The 21,463-nt window shown below is 33.5% G+C and overlaps 1 protein-coding gene across 7 annotated transcripts in view; it reads left to right on the top strand.

Annotated features, from left to right (window-relative positions):
• Positions 1 to 21,463, top strand: part of DMXL2 (Dmx like 2) — a 121,985-nt gene that overhangs the window by 36,797 nt on the left and 63,725 nt on the right. For all 7 annotated transcript variants that reach the window (XM_081049104.1, XM_081049100.1, XM_081049103.1 and 4 more), the window contains exons 7-13: positions 11,221 to 11,399; positions 13,105 to 13,288; positions 16,347 to 16,521; positions 16,995 to 17,234; positions 17,701 to 17,972; positions 18,614 to 19,310; positions 19,650 to 19,771. In XM_081049104.1, the coding sequence (XP_080905230.1) occupies positions 11,221 to 11,399; positions 13,105 to 13,288; positions 16,347 to 16,521; positions 16,995 to 17,234; positions 17,701 to 17,972; positions 18,614 to 19,310; positions 19,650 to 19,771 (1,869 nt within the window). The remainder of the gene's footprint in view (positions 1 to 11,220; positions 11,400 to 13,104; positions 13,289 to 16,346; positions 16,522 to 16,994; positions 17,235 to 17,700; positions 17,973 to 18,613; positions 19,311 to 19,649; positions 19,772 to 21,463) is intronic.

Raw genomic sequence — 21,463 nt, 5'->3', positions numbered from 1 at the left:
CACTTGTATTATTGTATTAAATTTTTAATTGGCCTCCCTCCTTTTGCTATGTTCCTGTACAATGTATTTTCACACAATGAGCTGGAGCGGTGTTTTTTAAAACATAAGTCAGTTCATGTTATTCCTTTGTTCTAAACTGTTACAAGGTTTCCCATTTCATTCAGTAAAAGCCCAAGTCTTTATGATGGCTTACCAGACCCCATACTTACTAGATCCCCCATCACTTCTTTGACCTTATCTCCTATTACATTCCTCCTTACAAACTTGACTCCTGCCATACACTCGTTATTGTTTTTCCTGAACAGAGCTTTTGCAGTTGTTCCTCCTATCTGGAAAACTCCTTTTTCCAGAAACCTACATAGTTTTTCCCCTTAATTTTAAATATCACCATCTCAGTGAGGCTCTTCCTAAGTACCCCTTTTAAAATTGCATCCTACCTCCGACTATAATTTCTATTCCCTTTGCATGCCGTAATTTTGCTCATAATACTTAAGCAATCAGTAGGAGTCTGTATTCGTTTTTTCTTATGGAGTAACAAATTACCACAAACTTTAGCAGCTCAAAACCACACTTATTTTCTGAGCTTTTGTGGGTTAGGTGTCTGGGCATGGCTTAGCTGGGTGTTGTGATCTAAAGGTTTCCATCAAGGTGTCTGCTGGGCTGAATTCTTACCTTGAGCTTGATTAGGGCAGAATCCTCTTCCACGCTCATTCAGGTTGTTGGTAGAATTTATTTCTTGGTATGACTGAGCGCTTGACTTTTGTCTGGCTGTTGGCTGGAGGCCTCCTTCAGGCCTGAGGTGCTGCCTGCAGTTCTTTGCCATATGGACTTCCTCTCCCTCTCCCTTTTCTTCTCTTTTCTTCCCCTTTCTCTCTGTTTTCCTTTCTCCTCCTCCTCCCTCTCACAAATAATAGAGCTACCTAAACAATTTGTCAGGGCAGAAAGTAAGGAGCCAAAGGAAAACAGGAGAAAATAATACAGATAAAACAAATAAATTAGAAGGAAGAAAATTAAACTAGATTTTAAAAACAAAACCCTGAACATTTTGATAAGCCAGTTCAGTGGCCTACAAATAAAAAAGAAAAAAAAAACTGGATAAAATGTAGAGATGCTTGAAGAGTTTCCCATCATGTCTGAAAAGCAAGGTTAATAAAGGAAAAACTGTTACCAGAATCACAGGAAAAAAATTAGGCAGTCACCTTTAAAGCTCTGATCTTCAAAAACTAGCATTCTGTTACTCCTAAAACTTGGCCATGAAAAAACCTGCCTACCCACAGGTTTGTTCTTTTTGCTACTCATATTTCTTAGGGTTACCTTAGGGTTACCTACATATAGTCATGCATGATTAGTAAAGTTAGTTCTTTGATGTAATGAGTCCGTAATTTAAGTCCATAAATTAAGAAGTAAAGCCATAGTAATTTGATATAGGACCAATCAGTGTGATCAGAAAACTACTCTAGATTCATGTTGGAATGCAGCTTTATAATATTCCCAGACAGTCATTGCTGACATCAGCTTAAATATTGCTGTGCAAACTGTGCGTCATCTGAAGCATGTTTTCCTACTACCATCTTCTAGATAATGGCACTATGATTATGGGCAGGTATTGTATGCACTTAAGTTTTTCTTAACACATACACTTTTACATTGTATGTGTGTGTGTGTGTTTACATATATACATATAGTCTTGATACACTTTTTGTCATAGAACTGGTCAAAGAAAATACATTTCAAATTCTGGCAATCTATATTTGTAAGGCATACAAGAATCTCATAGTTGGATTCTCATCATGATAGACTCTCTAATATATATAATATATACTATACAATATTTTTTTACATATGTGTCTCTATAGTTGCCAGTGCATTTTATGGGGAAAACTATTAGGTTGGTGCAAAAGTAATGGAGGTTTTGCAATTTTTAACCTTTTGAACCAAAGTTACTTTTGCACCAACCTAATAATTAGGAATTTTACCTGAAATTAACCTGCACGAGTTTGGCAAACTGTTTTTTGAAGACCACAGTATGTCCTGAACTGTTCTATGTGCTGGCAGTCTCGTGCTGAAGAGGACAGACAAGGTTGCTGTCCTCACGGAACTTAACCTCTAGTGAGGAAAGACGGAAAGAGCGTTGTGTGTTAATAAGTGCTACCCAGAAAATTCATACAGAATGATTCACACAGTGGGTTGGTGTCTGTTAGAGTGGGTGATCTTTAGAGAGGTTTTCCTGGGGAAATCACTTTAACCTGAGAACTGATTAATAGGAGGAGACAACTGTGTGAAGTTTATACGAAAGTATTTTTGGCCAAGGGAACACCAAGTGCAAATGCTCTGATAGGAATTACCAGGGGTTGTTAAAGAACAGCCGAACGCTGTTAGTATAGTGGCTGGATCAAAGTGAGATGTTTCCAGGTCAGATAGGATAAGGTCGTCAGTCAGTAGTTTCCTGGAGAGGTCAGAGTTGGAGATACAGAATTTGAATTTATTAGCCCAAAAAATGATGTTTAAAGTTATGAGGCTGCGTGCAATTAGGGAGAAAATGTATGGTGGAGAAGAGAATGGGGCTCAGGATGAAGTCCCAGAATCCTTAAAAATTAAGAAGTAGGAAAAAGAACAAAAACAAACGGGGAGTATACAAAGGATGCTGAAGGATGACCACTGAGATAGAACGAGAACCAGGAGAATGACGTTAGAGAAAACAAAATTCAAGAAGGAGGGAATAGTTATAATTATTTCAAACGATCTAGAAAACAACAGGAGAACAGTTTGAACTAGTGTAGAAAGGCTAGGCCTACCTGTTTGTGCATAAATTCAAATATAAACTACATGCTTTTAGAATCATAGGAGTCTAATGATCTTAGAGATCATAGAAAGAAGCTAAGTTCTTTAGGGGTAAAGTCCGCTTCTCTGCCTCTCCACTGCTTCTACCCAAGTTAGCATTTTCTTGTTTCTGGACCCTTTGCAGTTATCTCTTAACTGGATGCCTTGCAACCATCCTTGAATCCAGTCTTCAAACAGTGGCTAGGGACACCTGAATATACCACACTGTCCTATGCACCATCCTTTCATGACTACTGTTGCTTATAAGATAAACACTACAATCCTTACCGTGGTCTGTGAGGCTCTGCTGTATGGTGTGGCCCTTATGTACCTCTCCAGCTCCTTCCCACCTAAGGCTGACTGATGGTCTTTCAGAGCCTTGAATATGCCAAGCTTTTTACTGCTTTCAGGCCTTTGTACATGGTATTCTCTCTGTAGGGAATGCTCATCCTTCCCTATTCTTGCCTGGCCATCTTCTGTTTCAATACCACTTTTCTAAGGAAACCTCTGACCTCCCAGACAAGGTCAAGTCTCTCAATTAAATATTCTCATAGTAAACTTCTCATGTCTAGCACTTAACCATAATTATAATGAAAATAATAATTTGTGTCCTTATTTACTGTTGTCTTCCCTTCTAGAGTATAAGCCCTGTGTAATTTGGCAATATATTTTATTGTCTGTCTCTTCCCTTGTCCCACCTATATCCCCAGCAGTTCACACAGTGGCTGCATTCAATAAATATTTGTTGTTTGAATGAATCATGTGACCATTCCATCGTGTGCGGCAGTTAATAGCACATCATTATCCATTTTTATGCTACAGACTGATTTTTTAAGTCTGAAATGAATCTGAAAGCCATTGACTTTGCTCAGAGTAAGATTTGGGTCTTTAATAAATCTGTATCTGGACCATGATCAAATGTAATATAATTGGTTCTTATGAAATATATTGAAGTACATGTAAATGGATTGAATTAAGAATAGTATATTGATATGGATTACAGAATGCCTATTCCTCCCTAAATGAGACAAACGAACTATTAAAATACTTAGAAAAAGTACTGTTTATTTTCTAGATTCTTCTCTTTCTGTAGTTGATTTTCCTCATATATTTTTAATGTTTCTGGTGATCTCCCTTGGCTTACCCTCGTGTGATGTTTGCCTCAGCGGTGTGTCCCAACTGGCTGAACTTTGAGACTATTTCAGTATATATAGTCTTTTGACAGGGTCACTTAGTACTTTAAAACTATTAATTACCCAGTGAGATGATCAGTATTCATTGTCTGATCATCTTATGCATATTTGAACTTTCATCCTTAATGAATCTGAAAGATGCCTTTGTGTTTCAAAGAAAATAAGTAATGAGACACATTCTCTTACATGGGGCAACTAGTTTTTAAGCACCTCATAGGCAGTCTGCTTGTATACTCCATAATGCCTAATATCTTCTTTCTTTGAGTTTTCTTTCCACTCAACTGTAGCAATTGATTATTGAGTATTGTTTCATTCATAGTAATGTTTACCGAAGTTTCTTATGTTTGATTCTAAGAGCTAAGCGTTTCATAATTCTTACGGAATAATAAGAATGCCTTACGGGTAAAGGTCCTTTGGGGGTTAATAAGATGTGTCCTGGATTTAAAAAGCTTATTATTTCCTCATGTTTTTGATGCAATATCACATGTAATTAAGATCCTCTTGATAAAAAGAACAGAAACTAACTTTGTAATGTTGGCATTTCCCCCCCAACAATCTGTTCTGCTTCTGTTAATAAAGTTAAGTTTTTCTGACTTGATGAAACAGATGGTAACTGTGTGATCTACCACTAGAAGGCCTTTTCCACCGCCTCTGCTACACATGACAGGATTTCAGTTTAGGTGTTGTGGGACTCAAATCCAATTACCTTCAGGATTTTTAATACTATAGTTCATTGAGCACTTTTGGTGGTAAATCTGTTTTTTTAAGTGTGGTAAATTAAATTTTTCTTGGGCTTTAATAAGAGTATTTTAACTTTTTATCTAAGCTTGAAGTCTTACCTAGTGAAGAACTTTTTATTCCTGCAAGATATATCTGATTAAATCTTCAGGTCAAGAATTATTCTTTGGGATTTGCTTGCTAGGTGTTTATTTAAATTCTGTTTATGTTCATGAAGGTTATATCTGAACACTTTCTGTAACAATTGGTTATTTCATAAAATTTGAAAGTGATTTAAAACATTGTTTACTCCAAAAACATTTTTCACCCCTTTGAGTGAAAAACTGGTCTTTCTAAGGGCTAGGATGAGAAGAATTTTTGAAGGATTTTGGCAGGATTTTGGTGATTTTGGCAGGAAGGCTGTAGAATGTTCCCCGAAGCTTTTCCTTCTCTTGAGGATGCATCTCTGTTCTTTGATTCAGTGTTTTGGTTATTTAAGGATTGTCTTATCACCCCGCCTTAAATGGAATTATGTTCACTTTTTTTTTTAACATAATACGTGTTCATTACAAAAAACATGCAAAGAAATGAAAATCCTCTGCCAAATAGCCCTACCCCCAAGGCCATTGTTTTCTATTTAATATATATTCTTTCAGACTTTTTGGTGCTTATGTGCATGTACACATATACTCCAGTGAGATCATATTCTTTAAGCTGATTTCTTCACTTAATATATCATGGATAGTTTGTAGTTTCAGTATACATATATCTGTATTCTTTTTAAAGGTGAATGAATGTACCATAATTTAACTTAACCAAACAACTATTAATTAAACATTAATGTTCTAATTTTTTTCTATTGCCATTAAAAATGAAATCCCGTACATAAATATTGTCCTATTTCCTTTTTATAATTAACTTTATTGAGGTATAATTAATGTAAAATAAAATGTATATTTTAAGTGTACAGTTCATTGAGTTTTAACAAATTTATAAATTCACATAATCACCACCACCGAGTTATATGACATTTCCATTACTCAGAAAGTTTTCTTTTACCTTTTCCAATTAATCCTCACTCCTATCCCTAATGCCAGATAATAAATAGCTGCTCTGCTTTCTTCTCTAGTTTCATATAAATGAAATTCTGTAGTCTGTACTCTTGTGTCTGACTTCTTGCACTTACTGTAATGTTTTTGAGATTCTTCCATGTTATGTGCATCAGTAGTTTTTATTGCTTTGTATATCACACAAATTGCTATATCACAATTTGTTTATCCATTTATCTGTTGATAGACATTTGGGTTGTTTGAAGTTTTGGGTTAAAATGAATAAAACTCCTGTCACCATTTATTTGCAAATCTTTGTATTTTTATTTCTCATGGGTAAAAAATACCTAGGAGTGGAATTGGTGGTCATATGGTACTTTACAAAAAACTGCCAAACCCTTTTTTTAAAAAAGTTTTTCCAAGTTTATTTACTTTTTAAAATTTTGGAGGTTTTTTGATATATGTAAGTTTGTTTTTTTTAACATTTTTTTTATTAGTTTCAGGTGCACAAAACAATGTGATAGTTAGACATTTATCATTTATATCCCTCACACAGTGATAACCTCCCTCCCCCGTCTACTACCCCTCTGACATTGTACACAGCCATTACATTTCCACTGTCTCTATTCCTAATACTATATTCCACTTCTTGTAACCATATATATATATATATATATATGTGTGTGTGTGTGTGTGTATATATATATGTATATAATTTTATATATATAAAATTGTAGTTGGCATTCATTATTGTTCAGCTTCAGCTTCAGGTGTACAGTGCAGTGATCAGGCATCTACATCATCCCTGAGGTGGTCTCCCTAATAAGACAAGTGTCCATCGGATACCCTACAAAATCTTTACAACATTATTGATTACATTCCCCAAATTGACTTTCGTAATCCCGTGACAATCTTGTGGTTACCGACTGTGCTTTCTAATCTCCTCACCTTCCTCCTTATTCCCACCCCACCCCATCTAGCAACCCTCAGTTTTTCCTCTATGTCTCTGAGACTGTTTCTGGTTAGTTCATTCATTTATTTTTTTCTTTAGATTTCACATATAAGTGAGAGCATACGGTATTTGTCTTTCTCTGTCTGACTTATTTCACTTAACATAATGTTCTCTAGGTCCATCCATATTGTTGCAAATGGTAAGATTTCATGCTTGTTTATGGCTGCCTAATACTCCATTGTATAAATGCATCACAGCCAAACCCTTTCTAAAGTTATACAATTTGCATGCTCACCAGCAATTGAATAATTTCAAATGCTCCACTTTCTTGCCAACATTTGGTACCATTAGCCTTTTAAATATTACCCATTGTAATAGTTGTGTAGCGGTGTCTTATTTTGGTTTTCATATGCATTTACTTCTGATAATGTTAAGCATGCTTTTAGGCTATTTGTATAATTTCTTTTGTAAAGTATTTGTTCATCCTTTGACCATTTTAAAAAATTGGGTTGGTTTTCTCATTTATTATTGCGTTGTAAGAGTTTTTTATATATTCTTGCATAATTGAAAGATCAATACATTGCAGATGTTTACTTCCAATCTCTGACTTGCCTTTTTATTTTTTGAACAGTATTTTTTTGACATGTAGAAGTTTTTAATTTTGAAGAGCTCCAGCTTATTAATTTTTTGTGCTGGTTTGTGCCTTTTGTGTCCTAGATCTAAGAAATATCTGTTTACCTCAAAGTCACAAAGATATTATATCATCTTTTCTTTTACAAGTTTTATAGTTTTGACTTACATTTTGAGGTAGTTTTTTGTATTTGGTTTGAAGTTAATTTTTTTCCAAACGGATATCAAGATATTACAGTGGCAATTTTTTGAAAAGGTAATTCTCCATTGAATTACCTTCTTCACCTTTGTTGGAAATCAATTTTTCATACATATGTGAATCTGTTCCTGGCTTCTCTGTTTTGTTCAGTTGGTGTATATGTCTATCCTTATGCTAATAATATGCTCTCTTGATTATTGTACCTTTATAGTAAGTTTTGAAGTTGGGTAGTATAGTTCTCTAACTTTGTTCTTTTTTTAAAATATATTTTTGGTAGTATCCGTCCTTTGATTTACATTCAAATTTCAGAATAAGCTTGTCAGTTTATACAAGAAAACCTGATGTGATTGTTTATTGTGTTTACATTGAATCTTTGTAGATCAGTTTGGGAAGAATTGACATCAGTTACATTCAGTCTTCGAATCCATGAACGGGGTATATTTAGGTCATCTTTTTCTTAGCAAAGTTTTGTAGTTTTGAGTGTATGTCTTGTACATAAAATTTGTTAAGTTTGTCTTAATGTAAAATATATTTAAACAAATTACATTTCCAGTTATTGCACAGAGAAGTAGAATTGCTACTTGAATTTTGATCTTTAGTTTTATGACCTTGCTTATCAGTTCTAGCTTTTTTTGTAGATTCCTTAGGATTTTATGAATAAAGACAATTTTATTTCTTCCTTTCTAATATATATATATATATATATATATATATAACTTTTATTTTTCTCCGCACCCAATCTTTGCAAGTTCTAGGACTTCTGGTACAATGTTGAATAGAATATATGGGAGCAGACATACTTGTATTGCCTCCAATATTATGGGAAAAGCATTCAGTGTTTCACAATTATATGTAAATTGTAGGTTTATTGTAGATGTACTTGAATAAGTTGAGGATGTTCCCTTCTATTCATAGCTTGCTGAGAGCTCTGCCTCCCCTATGAATTAACGTTTACTATTGTCAAATGCTTTTTCTACATATACAGTTGACTCTTGAACAACTTGGGTTTGAAATGCATGGGTCCACTTATATGAGGATTTTTTTCAATAAATACGCAGTTGGCCTTCTAAATCCTTGGGTTTTGCACCCATGGATTCAAACAACTACAGATTGAAAATAGTATATTTTCAATCTGCAGTTGGGAATCTGTGGATGGGGAGGGCCGACTGTATGCGTTGATCTACACCATTTTATATGAGGAACTTGAGCATCCATGGATTTTGGTATCTTTGTGGGGGTGGGGGACCTGGAACCAATTCTCCATGGATAGTAAGGAACGACTGAAGTTTTGGGGGAGTCAAAGTAACATACAGATTTTTGAGTAGCGGTAGTAAGTGTTTGGCACCCCTAACTCCCATGTTGTTTATGGGGCAACTGTATTGAGATAATTATATGTGTTTTATTTTTCATTCTGTTAATATGGTGAATTACAGTAATTTATTTTACAAATGTTAAACCCACTTTGCTTTGCTGGAATAAATTCCACTTGGTCATGATTTTTTTTTAAAACATATTACTGGATTAGATCTGCTAATAATTTATTAAAGATGTTTGACTCTATGTTCATAAAAGATATTCGTTTACAGTTTTCTTATGTCTTATACAATTTCCTCAATTTTCTGAAAAAATTTGTGTAAAATTGGTGCTATTTCTTCTGTAAATGTTTAGTAAAATTCATCAATGAAACTATCTAGGCCTAGTGTTTTAGGATTTTTTTGATGAAAAGATCTCAAATTGGAATTTCAACACCTTTAATAGATGTGAAGTTGTTCAGGTTTTCTATCTCTTCCTTTGTCATTTTTAGAAATTGTCCTTCAGGGAATGTGTCCATTTATATTGTTGAATTCATTGGGATAAAATTTTTCATAATATTCCTTCATTACTCATTTAATGTCTGTAGGATCTGTAGTCATGTCTTGATAATTTGTGTTTTCTCTCTAAATATTTTTGATCACTCTAGAAAGATGATCAATTTTAGTGATTTTTCAAAAAATTACTTTTGAATTCACTGATATCTCTATATTTTTTATATTTTATTTCATTGATTTCCATTCTTCCTTACATCTACTTACATTCCTTACTGTGGGTTCACTGCTCCTTTTTTACTTGCTGCTTCAGGTAGAAGCTTAGACTTGATTTAAAACCGTTCTTTTTTGATAGAGCACTTAAAGCTATATATTTTCTTGTAAGCCATAATGTAGCTACATCCCCCAAATTTTGATGTTATGCTTTAAATTTCATTAAGTTCAACATACTTGAATATTTCCCTTGTAATTGAAAGTTGTTTTGTTTAGTTTCCAGATATTTGGGAATTTTCTAGCTATCTTTCTATTAATGATTTCTGATTTACTTCGGTGTGGTTTTAGAGTTTTAGGTAGTAACAGATGAAAGTGGGACTTATTCATTTGACGATGAGGCTGGTGGGAATGGGAGAAGGGGCTAGAATGCCACCTGCTTGTGAAGGGTCTCTGCGTGTCCTTTATGACTTTTGAGGGGCTCTGAGGTACGTCTAAGATTTTTATGGTACATAGCCTGAAACCACTGCCACAGATTGTGCAGTAAATTTGGTTAGGTGAAAATGAAGCTAAGGTGAAGAAGGTACTTGGAGGAAAGCAGTTAGTATATTCATTGTTAAGTTGTTATATCAGAGCAAGCTCTTAAAGAGATTCACTGTATAATTCAAGTATCCAAATAAGTGAAACATTATTGGCAACATACATTATGCAGTATAAATTGAGAATGAGTACCAAGAAGGAAAAAAAATAGAATATTTTGTTTAGTCTAAATAAAAATATTTGGACCTATACATACTTTTCAAGAATGCATAATTTCATTGTTTCTTACGGATTGAAGTTTTTACGTAAATGTAACATTTTATTATTTCCCTTAATGCAGTTTTCACCATTGAGGATAGAATACAATAAAGTACATAGTTTCTATTAAATAAGATGCAATTATATAGACCTCTAACAAAATTGTTAGAACTAAGTAAAATGATAAAGTCAGTGCTTCTTGTTATACCTGTAAATATCTTAAATGGGCACAGAGGTGATTCCTGACAACGACCTAAATACCTTCTCATCATTCAGAGTAGGGGTCTGAAAACTGTGGCCCTGAGCTAAGAATGGTTTTTACATTTTAAAAGGGTTGTAGGACAAAATCAAAAGTCTGTGTCACAGGGTGTTTGGTTCACAAGGCTTACCATTACAGGAAAGGTTTGCTGATTCCTGACTTAGAATAATAAACAATTTGTATTTAAAAAGGGGTCGTTTTACCCTTGCAGATCCCTTCAAAAAGGAAAGGATGATACCTGTGACTGATAACATGGAATCTTTCTTATCTTTATCTTATCCAAGGAGCTAGCTTTTGGTTTCAGAATCTTTTCTTTGCAGTTACCCATGTATATTTCAATGGCGGAATTTGGCATCAGCCTACATTTGAAAACCACCATTATGCAGAGAAGATTTATAATACATGGTCCATGTATTTTTCAAGAAAGTATTCTTTAGAGTAATAAATATAATTTTAGGTTTGGTTTTGTACTATATATAGGTCACACATTAGTTTTTTATATATAGCTTAATTTTTAAAGCTTCTTCAAACCACTTAAATATTGCCTGTGTAAAAATTAATTTTATATTCACCTATGCATTTCTGTAGGATGACTGTCTTTTGAAAGTATGGTATCCTATGACTGGATGGAAGTCTTCAATTATACCTCAGGATCATCATGAAGTGAAAAGCAGACAGGCATCTACCCAGTTTTCCTTTGTTTACTTGGCCCATCCTCGAACTGTGACAGGTTTCTCATGGCGTAAAACTAGCAAGTATATGCCCAGGTTAGAGAAATGTTTCATGTAATTTCAGCTTGTGTACTTAAATGTTTATAAAAATAGTGAAAAAAGGTCCTTTTACTGCATTGACTGGTGGTAGTTAAGAGCGTAGACTCTGGTGACAGCTGCCTGAAGGCAGATCCTGCTGTTGGTACTAGCTTCATGAGCTCGTCACTAAATTTCTTAAGCTTTCTATGCCTCCGTTTTTCTCTCTGTAAAATGAAGGTAGTAATACTACCTACCTTAGGGAGCCGTGAGGCTCAAACGTGTTAGTACACATGAATGCTTAGTACAGGCCTTTGCACATAGTATGTGCAGTCGTAGCAGCAGTAGTAGAAGATTCTAGGAAAGAAATGTTTGCAAGTAATAGGAAAGCATACATTGATGGGAGATAAAACAGTAATAAACTGTCAGTTATACACATGGTGGGAAAGCATGTCATATACAGTGAATGAAGTGGCCAGATTTTTCTTAAGGCTGTCAACAGAATCTTCTCAAAGGATTTATTATTGTAAAATTTTCCTTATTGTTACAGCGTCTTTTGAAAGTATTTAGAAGATTAGGTCAATGACAAAACAGCTCATACAAATGATTCCTGTGTTACATATTCAATTCTAAAAGAGCTTGCTTAGAAATCTGTATTCATTCTTGAGGGAGGTTTTTTTTAATATCTGCTGAATATATTTGAGAGCTGTTTACAATGATGGGAAATGCAGCACCCATTATAGAGGTGCTCAGTAAATGATAACATGGGGAATTTATACATTTTTGGAATCTAAATAAAAGGTTTATTCTTAAGTTATTGGCATCTGTTGAAAAATTTGCAAAGCACTTTACCTTTGACTCAGATTCTATGTAAGCATTTTTTAAAAGGGAGAATGATTTTTTTGGTTTTTCAAAATGAGCAGTTAGTTCCGCTGCTTGATGCAGTGACAGTTTTGCTTATTTTAACTTAATAGAAATTGACTTATAGTTTGAAATTATTCTTATAGTTTTATTATGAAGATGTTCATTTGTTTACCTACTTGTAACCATTTAGGTTACAAGCGGGATAATGCAAAATGATACAACTTACTGCCACAAGTTATATATTAATAGTTTAATTACTTTTAATCATCTTTTATTATGGTCATTCTATAATTTGCAATGATTAGGTTTTCTTTTGCTGTTCAGTTTGTTTTGTTTAGGTGATAACAAGTATTCCTCCAGAGCCTAGTTTTCAAGCAGTATGGGTGTAATCGGGCATTAATTTCTGTTTCCTTTTTCAAGATCACATCTTAATTTTTATGATGTCACAGCAATACTGTGTGTGATTTCAAGCTCTTTGTTTGACCACTCTTTTTCCATACAATGTTATTTCTAAAGCAATTGGAAGCACACTATACTGCCATTTAGCTTAGCTGTCCAAGGCATGATTTAATGAGTTAAAGTGCGTGTCAGGGTCAGTTAGGTTGCTCCTATTTTCTAGTCACCGACTGCAGCCCTATATCCAAACTCCCACCTTGCAAATATGAGCAGGTAAGAAATGGGGTTTGATGGGAGTATGAAATAGTCAGTGGGAATCCATTACCATTATTGGAAAAATAAGTACACATAGATCATATTGGTAGTTTTGCACTAATGTCATCTTTATATGTGAAGATCTAGATACTAATAGCCTTTAATTGATGGTGTTGATATTCATAGTAACTTGATTTCTCTTTGTCATTAGAGGTTCTGTGTGTAATGTGTTATTAACTTCATGCCACGACGGTGTCTGCCGGCTCTGGGCAGAAACCTTATTACCAGAAGACTGTCTTTTGGGTGAGCAGATTTGTGAGACGACCACTTCCAGCATTGCCAGCAACCTTACTTACGCTGGAAGACACAAAGACAGAATACAACATGCTTTGGAGGTACTGTATTGTTAAAGATGGTAATTGAATTTTGAAGATGTATGTGTCTTGTAGGAATTCATAAATAGATACAGAGAGTGTACATGTTACATGTAATGATAACATTAATAGCAAAAAAGTCTGACTTATTTTATGCTTGTTAGATGACTCATTTTATGTCACTTAGAAGCCAAATATGGGTAGTAATAATCTCAGTCAAGTAGTCTAGGTAAATGAGATACTTTTAATTCTTTCATTTTTGTGTGTCAAATGTGAAAATCTATAGGAGTAAGCAGTTTTGATTAGTAAAACATGTAAAGGTTGTTTTACATTTCCTTGAAATTAGTTGTAATTAAAAACATTTTGCTTTTATTTCATGAGGATTAAAATTTACTTTTGGTCAAATTAAAAATGACTATTTTGATCCTTAAGAATAAAGCTGTTAAGCTACTAGATGCAAGTGAACTTAATTGCTTTACAATTTCCATCGTTTAATATTTTGAAAGTGAAATAATTTTCCAGTTTCTAAGTGCAATACATATGAAATAAAAGTGTTTCTAAGAAATTAGATTATTTATAATATACTATAATCTATTGTATCCATTATGATTAGGGACTAAAATGAGATAAACACATTATAAAAGTTTATTCTAGTACACCTAAATTACTAATTTTCTTAAATTTTTATGTGACTGTTTTTATTACACAAAGAATATATGCATATTGTATTTACAAGATTGAGGTTATATTTTAATGTTTTATAACTTGCTTTTTATACTTAATGTTTAGAAATATCTTGTACATGTATTTACAAGGTAAATACTTTTACCTTGTATGTGTACATTAATAGTTTAATGGTTGCATAGACAAAATGGCTTTGCTCTTTCAGCAAGCAAAAACATTTTTGGATTTGGCTAAGGATGTGGTCCTTAAAAGTTTTATATAAAGTAGGTCTGCTCTGAAACTAGCTGTGATTGGGCACTGTTTATAAATTTTTTTCCCCTCAACATTTAAAGCATTAATGAAATTAAAAGCAGAAGTCAAAACAGTTAATGTTTTACTTTGTTTGATACTGATTGAAATTTTGTGGGACAACACTTAATTTAGTACATAGTTAAAATCATTTATATATACTTACGTAACATATGTGGTGTGATCAAAATATACAGTGAATGTTTAAATAAAAAAATTTATTACAGTAAAAGACACATTGCCATTAATCCCCCTCAAAATACTCCCACTCACTCCAAACACACTTATCTATCGTTCTTGCCACTTTCTGAAGCAGTTCTGGAAGTCCTCTTTTGTGAGTGTCTTTATTTCATCCTCCCTCATGGCAATGCTCCGGTTACACACCGCTTCTGGTATGGCAACTTCTGTCAAATAAAAATATTACGGTGTGCCTCATCCACCTTATTTACGGGATCTGGCACCATGTGACTTCTGGCTTTTCCCCAAAGTCAAAATGAAAGGAAAATGTTTTGAATTGATTCAGGACATTGAGGCAGCCACAACAGCGCAACTGAAGACACGAAAGAGGACTTTCAGAACTGCTTCAGAAAGTGGCAAGAATGATGGGATAAGTGTGTTGGAATAGAGGGGGTTTATTTTGAGGGGGATTAATGGCAATGTGTCTTTTATTGTAATAATTTTTTTAAAAGTTAAGCATTCACCGTATTTTGTGATCACACTTCATATTTTATCTTTAAATTACATAGAACTTTTGGGAAATAAGGCCTTTTATATGTCATTGTATCTTCTGTGGTACCTAATATATTGCTTTCAAGTGTTTGTTAAATTGAATTACTAACTGCTATATAAAATAAAAGCAAAAATATAAGTAAGCATATATAACCAGTGATTTAAGAAATTTTTGCTATACTTTAATGTTAATTAGTAATGTTAAAATTGTTTCTAATAAAAAAAGTCTAATGGTCTGACTTATGAGCTATTTTGCTTTCTGATATCCTTTCCTATGAAACTCCTACTTGCAATACCTATATAATTCTACATATGCTTAAATTATACATTTTGTTCCTAGGAGAAAATAGTCAGTATTATATTAGCCAGTCTAATTAAAACTTACGATAAATGTCAAAGATTGTGTGAAAATAATTTGATAAGCAGTTTGGAATGGGAGGTCTTTAACACCCATCTTAACACTATTATCAAAGAAACAAGCATCTATAGCAGGGAGACCAGAGATAGTGGACATAACGTAGAACTGATCGTTTTCCTTATGAAAAAGGATAAAGGGTTGTGGAAATTAAAAGGAAGGACCAGATATGTTACTTTAATGGAGGAAGAATTGAGAGGATTCTTGAGAGGATCATTTTTATTTGATTGGAGGTGAGGAACAAAGGAAAAGAATGTGAAGTTATTATAAAGCATGGTGTTAGGGGGTAAGTTAAGTGACAGAACAAAGGAGTAGTATGAGGCAGGGTTATGGTGTGGAGAAAAAAATCATGCTGAGTGATAGGGCCCTGTGTCAGAATAGTTCAGGTGATCTAGTGTGCTAGTAGAGAATTTTTATCATATAGACTTATCTCAATTTAAACAAATCCCATTGGCCAATACTTTTATGAGGTCTTTCCTGGCCACTCTTATCTAAGTAGATTCCCCTTGTTATTCTGTATGTTTGTACCCTCTTTTCTTCTTTATAATAGAGATCATATATTTGAATATTTGGTTGACTATTTAGTTTCAAGTGAGAATTTTGGAGAGAAATATTCTTCCTGATAGGAAAATTCTGGAATTTTTTTTCTTCTGTTACGACTAGTTAGTTTCATCTCAGTACTGGGATATTCTGAAAGAACTAGACTTTGAACTCCTTAATAGGGGTTTCTGTAGATAATATGAACAAGTATTTTTGAGCAACTACTCCGCCTTAAAGTATAAAATATTCAAGAGCGATGGAGGATATATTCAGAATTCTTCTAGTGTAGTTAAGAGACTTTTATTTAAAATGATCAGGTTTTGCAGAGAGAAGAATCATAAAATCCTTAAAGTCAAAAGTACTTCGATTGAGACCTGTTAGACTTTCAAGAGTTGGATTTAGCAATTACTTTTTTTATTTTAGACAATACACCATTTGAAAAATTTAAGAAAAGGACAAAGGAGGTCTTCTGTTCTTGTAACTCACACCGAATTAATGCCTGACCAGATGGCAACACATGAAGTTCAAAGACACATTTCCCACCATGCAAATGCACTGTGCCATTTTCACATTGCAGCAAGCATCAATCCTGCCACAGGTAAAGGATAGTAAATTTTTCTCTCTATGAATACACTGAAATAAAGTAAATAAATAGAAAAGTGGGACTACTTTTATAACCTATTCTTTATTTTATGTTAATGTTCCATGTTTTCTTTTAAAATACTTCTTGATTGGAGTAGGAATATAAGGTACTTTTTCTTAAATATAGACTCATATATATATATAGACTAATAAGTCTTCCAAATCAGGGTTCAATAAAAGTTCATACATTTGGTGTAGTTGGTTTTTAAATTAATAATTTAATTCCATATAAGTCTGCACCATTAGTTCTTAATATTTACATTTATCATTAAATTCAATTAAAGTTTTTACAAATCCTGCTAGAGTTACTTTGACTTGTTGTTTGCACTTTTTCTGTGTAAGTACAGAACTGGTTTTTATAAGCATTTGTAATATTTTTAAAGGAATTAAAAAATTTGTCTTGAAATCTTATCTTTTTTGTTTTCACAGATATTCCAAATGTCTTGGTTGGCACTGTATTTAACATTGATGATGGAAATGGGGGCTTTGTAGTTCACTGGTTAAACAACAAGGAATTTCATTTTACATCATCTACTGAAATATTTATGCAGCAATTACGAAAACTATCTGAAAAGCAGGTAGATCATGAAATCGACGATGCAGGTGGAGAAGATGAGGAGCACTCACAGGAGGAAAAGGAGAGGGGTTTACATATGAAACTAGACCATGGTTGGTATCCTGTGTTCAGATTTTTGTTTTTCAAGGACACAAGTTTTTGTGGTGTTACTTTTAGTTTGTAATCCTTCTTGCTCTCTTTCCTTTGAACTTTTCCATTCATTCTGCAAATACTGACTATTTACTATGAACCATCGATCATTTAACTCTGTATGCTTTGCTATAACATATTGGTTTGAGTACTGCATTACTTTGGAAGCCATATACGTTAGGGGAAAACAGGCTTTGCTTATGGTAATAATAATGATAGAGTGAATGAAATTTTGATTTTATCTAAAAGTAACAAATTAGAATTCAGACCAGAAAAGTTTCCTTCTTTTGTTTCTTTTTTACCTGACCATAAATTGTAAAAGGGATGTATAGTTTATAAAGATGGTATGCTATTTATTTACAGTCTAGTATGTCAGTGAATTTTTATAGTATTATTAGTATGTATTGATAAATTTATTTTCTGATTCAGAATTATCCCTGGACAGAGAATCTGAGGCAGGTACAGGATCATCAGAACATGAAGATGGAGAACGAGAGGGAAGTCCTAGAACCTATTCACGACCTAGTATATCAATGCCACTGCCTACCATCCTGCTTGATCGGAAGATTGAAATGCTGCTAACTGAATGGAATAAGAATCCTGACATGCTTTTTACTATACACCCTGTAGATGGTACCTTTCTAGTGTGGCACATAAAGTATTTGGATGAATATAATCCTGGAATATTTAGACAAGTCCAGGTATATTATATTGATAAAGCAATTATTACATCATATATTACATATATGTATACACATACACACATATATAAAAGGAAACATGCTATGCAGGTTTAGCAGGTTTTCAGAATTACTCAAAGATTTTGATAAGCAACTGATAAAATATTTATTCTTGCTACCAAAGGGGATCAGTAACCACAAATTTTACAAACCTGGTTAATTTATAGTAAAATGAATTTGGCTTTGAAATGTGATACTAAATATTTGAATAGGTGTGTTGGTTTTTTTTGCAATATTTTGAATAAAGCTAAAAAGCTTACCGCACGATGTGATTTAGAATGAGCTCCCCCATCCCCCGCCCCAGTTTATTAACTAAATCTAGCTACCTTTATCTGTTATCTTTTTGAACTTTAGATTTGTGGTTGTGGTCACTTATATGTACAGGCAAGACACTTCAGACTTTTTTTTTTCAGTCTTCTCTTAGGCTATGAATAGTGATGTGATGTTACATAAATACAAGAAAAGGATTAGACCATAAAAGGTTGAAAATGATACTTTTTGCTAGGAAGCTGAGATTTGGCATTTTGAAAATAGAAGTATTTTTGGAAGACTTTGAGAGGAGGCAGACTACTTATACTGAATCATACAATTGTGTTTTTCAGGTTTCTTTTTCTTCTCGGATTCCTGTTGCATTTCCTTCTGGTGACGCAAGCTCTCTTAGTAAAAACATCATGATGTATGCCTGCATAAATGCTACGAAAGATTCTTACCCCACTTCCTTACACCAAGAGATGATGGCTGCAGGCAGTCCTCACAGGTCACAGCCACACTATAGATCACACAGTACAAATATGAACATTCTATCTCCCACAGTAATGATGGTCTCTAAACACATAGATGGTTCTTTAAATCAGTGGGCAGTCACTTTTGCAGATAAGTCTGCCTTTACTACTGTTCTAACCGTATCTCACAAATTTAGATATTGTGGTCATCGATTTCACCTCAATGACCTGGCATGTCATTCAGTTTTACCACTGTTACTGACATCATCTCATCATAATGCTTTGTTGACTCCTGAATCAGATTGTCAGTGGGACTCAGACAATAAATTAAATAGATTAATGGATCCTGTAAAACATACAAAAGTTTCCTTGAAACAACCTCTTAGAAATGCTGCCACGCGTACATTTCATGACCCAAATGCAATCTACAGTGAACTTATTCTGTGGCGTGTAGACCCAATAGGACCTTTGTCATACACTGGAGGAGTATCAGAATTGGCTCGAATTAACTCTTTACATACTTCTGCCTTCTCTAATGTAGCTTGGCTTCCAACTCTCATTCCCAGCTATTGTCTTGGTAAGTGTTCATTTTAATTGTGAACTTAGTAAAAGCTTTAAACTATTATTTTTTTGTCCACAAAATAGTTTATGTTTGTCATTATTAGGAGGATTTTACATAAGTGCTCAGAATGTAGGCACCAGACTTATGTTTAGAATTTTTAGAAGTTTGTTTTTATCTTTTCCCTCTCCTATTTTCTCTTAAATTTTTGCTAATAATTTTGTGTCCAGTTATGTCTGTTTAATTTTGATTCTTGACCATGGTTATACCTAAAAAGAAAAGTGAATATTTGTTTCTCATAATTCAGCCAATAATAAAAATAAACTACATTTTAATGCCAGGTGTTTACTTTCTCAGGCACATACTGCAATTCTGCAAGTGCTTGCTTTGTTGCTTCTGATGGCAAAAATCTGAGACTCTATCAAGCTGTGGTAGATGCAAGGAAATTATTGGATGAATTGTCAGATCCAGAATCTTCGGTAAGTATTCATAATCTTTATTAATATAGTTAAGATGATAAAGAATTCTCTTTTATTTGTCTAGGATCTTTGTTAGTTGGTGTTTAGGGAGTGAACGTATGTTCTGGGCTGTATATGACAAATTTGTTTTTTTTAATTTGTGTGGAGGTTCATGAATCAAAATTACAGTCTACACATCTCACACACATATAATATATTTGACATTTAAACAAATTTTTCTTTCTATAAAATATCATTTCTTTTTTTTTTTGGATTAAAGTTTATTGGGGTGACAATTATTAGCGAAGTTACATAGTACAATTCTGGAATACATCAGTTTTTTGTTTATTTTTTTTCCAAAAACGGTTTTAAGGCAGCTTTACCAAAGTCTGTTTATGTTAGAAAATTTGAACTTTTCTGAACTGAATTCACTACTTAAAAAAAATGTTATATTTAGAATACGTTGTCAGTGGATGGCAGTATATCATTCTGGTTCTATATCTGAACTAGAAGTCATGTATATTAGTTAATATCCAGACTTGAATTGTGATTTTTCTATTTACCTCTAAAAACATGCCTCTTTATAAAACAACTGTTCTAATAAAAATATTTCCAATTTTGAAAACCAAAGACTATTGATGAATGCCTATTTTGTGCCCTTTAAGGAGCTTTTAATTTAGTTGAGGAGAGAAATTATTAATAAAAAGTTAAATAACAGTTTAAGACAGAAGAAGAGGTATCTGAGGGTGGTATGTAATTAATTGTCAAACAGATGGCACTAAAAGCATTTCATAATTCAGTGAAGAGAAATACCAGTTTAGGGTAGGCATAGAAGTCTCTATTAAGGACAGTATTTGGGTTTGTTTGTAATGAATGGATAAGATTTAGAAAGACAGATCTTTTGCCTTTGTCTGAGTGAGAGAGTGGCCTGAAAATAAGTATGGATATAGGTAAATACATTTATAAATAAGACTTGTTCCAGAAACAGTGAGAAAACCAGTAGAGTTGGAAGATACTTAAAGGTCACCTAGTCTAACCAGCCATCTGATGCTTTATTCCCCTTTACCACATTCCTACCAATTTGTCATCTGGCATCCAAGGAGAGAAAGTCAACTCTAAAGGCAGCTTATTCTGTCTTTGAGTTACCCTCACTATTTTATCGAAATTAAATTTGTATTCCTTAAATTTTATTTGTTAGTCTTAGTTCCATTTAGAATAAGTCTAGGACTCCTTGCATATGACAGCACCTCGGATATTTGAAAATAACTATCTTGTAACCCTTGAACCTTTTTTCTTCAGGCCAGACCTGCTGCCCCCCTGTTCATAAATTTCTCTGTTTTACATTTGACCCTGATTACTCTTCTTAGCAGGTTTCAGTTTGTCTGTACCCCTCTGGGCATTGTAAGATCACTAGAATACAGAAAGAAGTATTACGGTCGCTCTCATTAGTTATTACTATGTTTTGGCAGTTACACCACAGTCTTTGTATGTAATTGATTCATTCTGAGCTGACTTTCATTAAATATTGCAAAGTTAATTTTGTTTTTTTTCTGCCAGTAAGCCATTCTGTATTTGAGTTTGGGGCCCGAATGTAAGCCAATTTTCCCTCTTACATTTCATCTTGCTAAGCTCAACTTAACAGTACAACTTTTTAGTATTGTTTTGAATCCAGATTCTGTTGTTATTGTTTTATAACATATAGGACCAGCATAT

Source organism: Rhinolophus hipposideros, assembly GCF_964194185.1.
Source record: "Rhinolophus hipposideros genome assembly, chromosome: 5".
Lineage (NCBI taxonomy): Eukaryota > Metazoa > Chordata > Mammalia > Chiroptera > Rhinolophidae > Rhinolophus > Rhinolophus hipposideros.
Note: the sequence above shows the minus strand (reverse complement) of the source record. Positions and strands in the feature narration are given on the sequence as shown.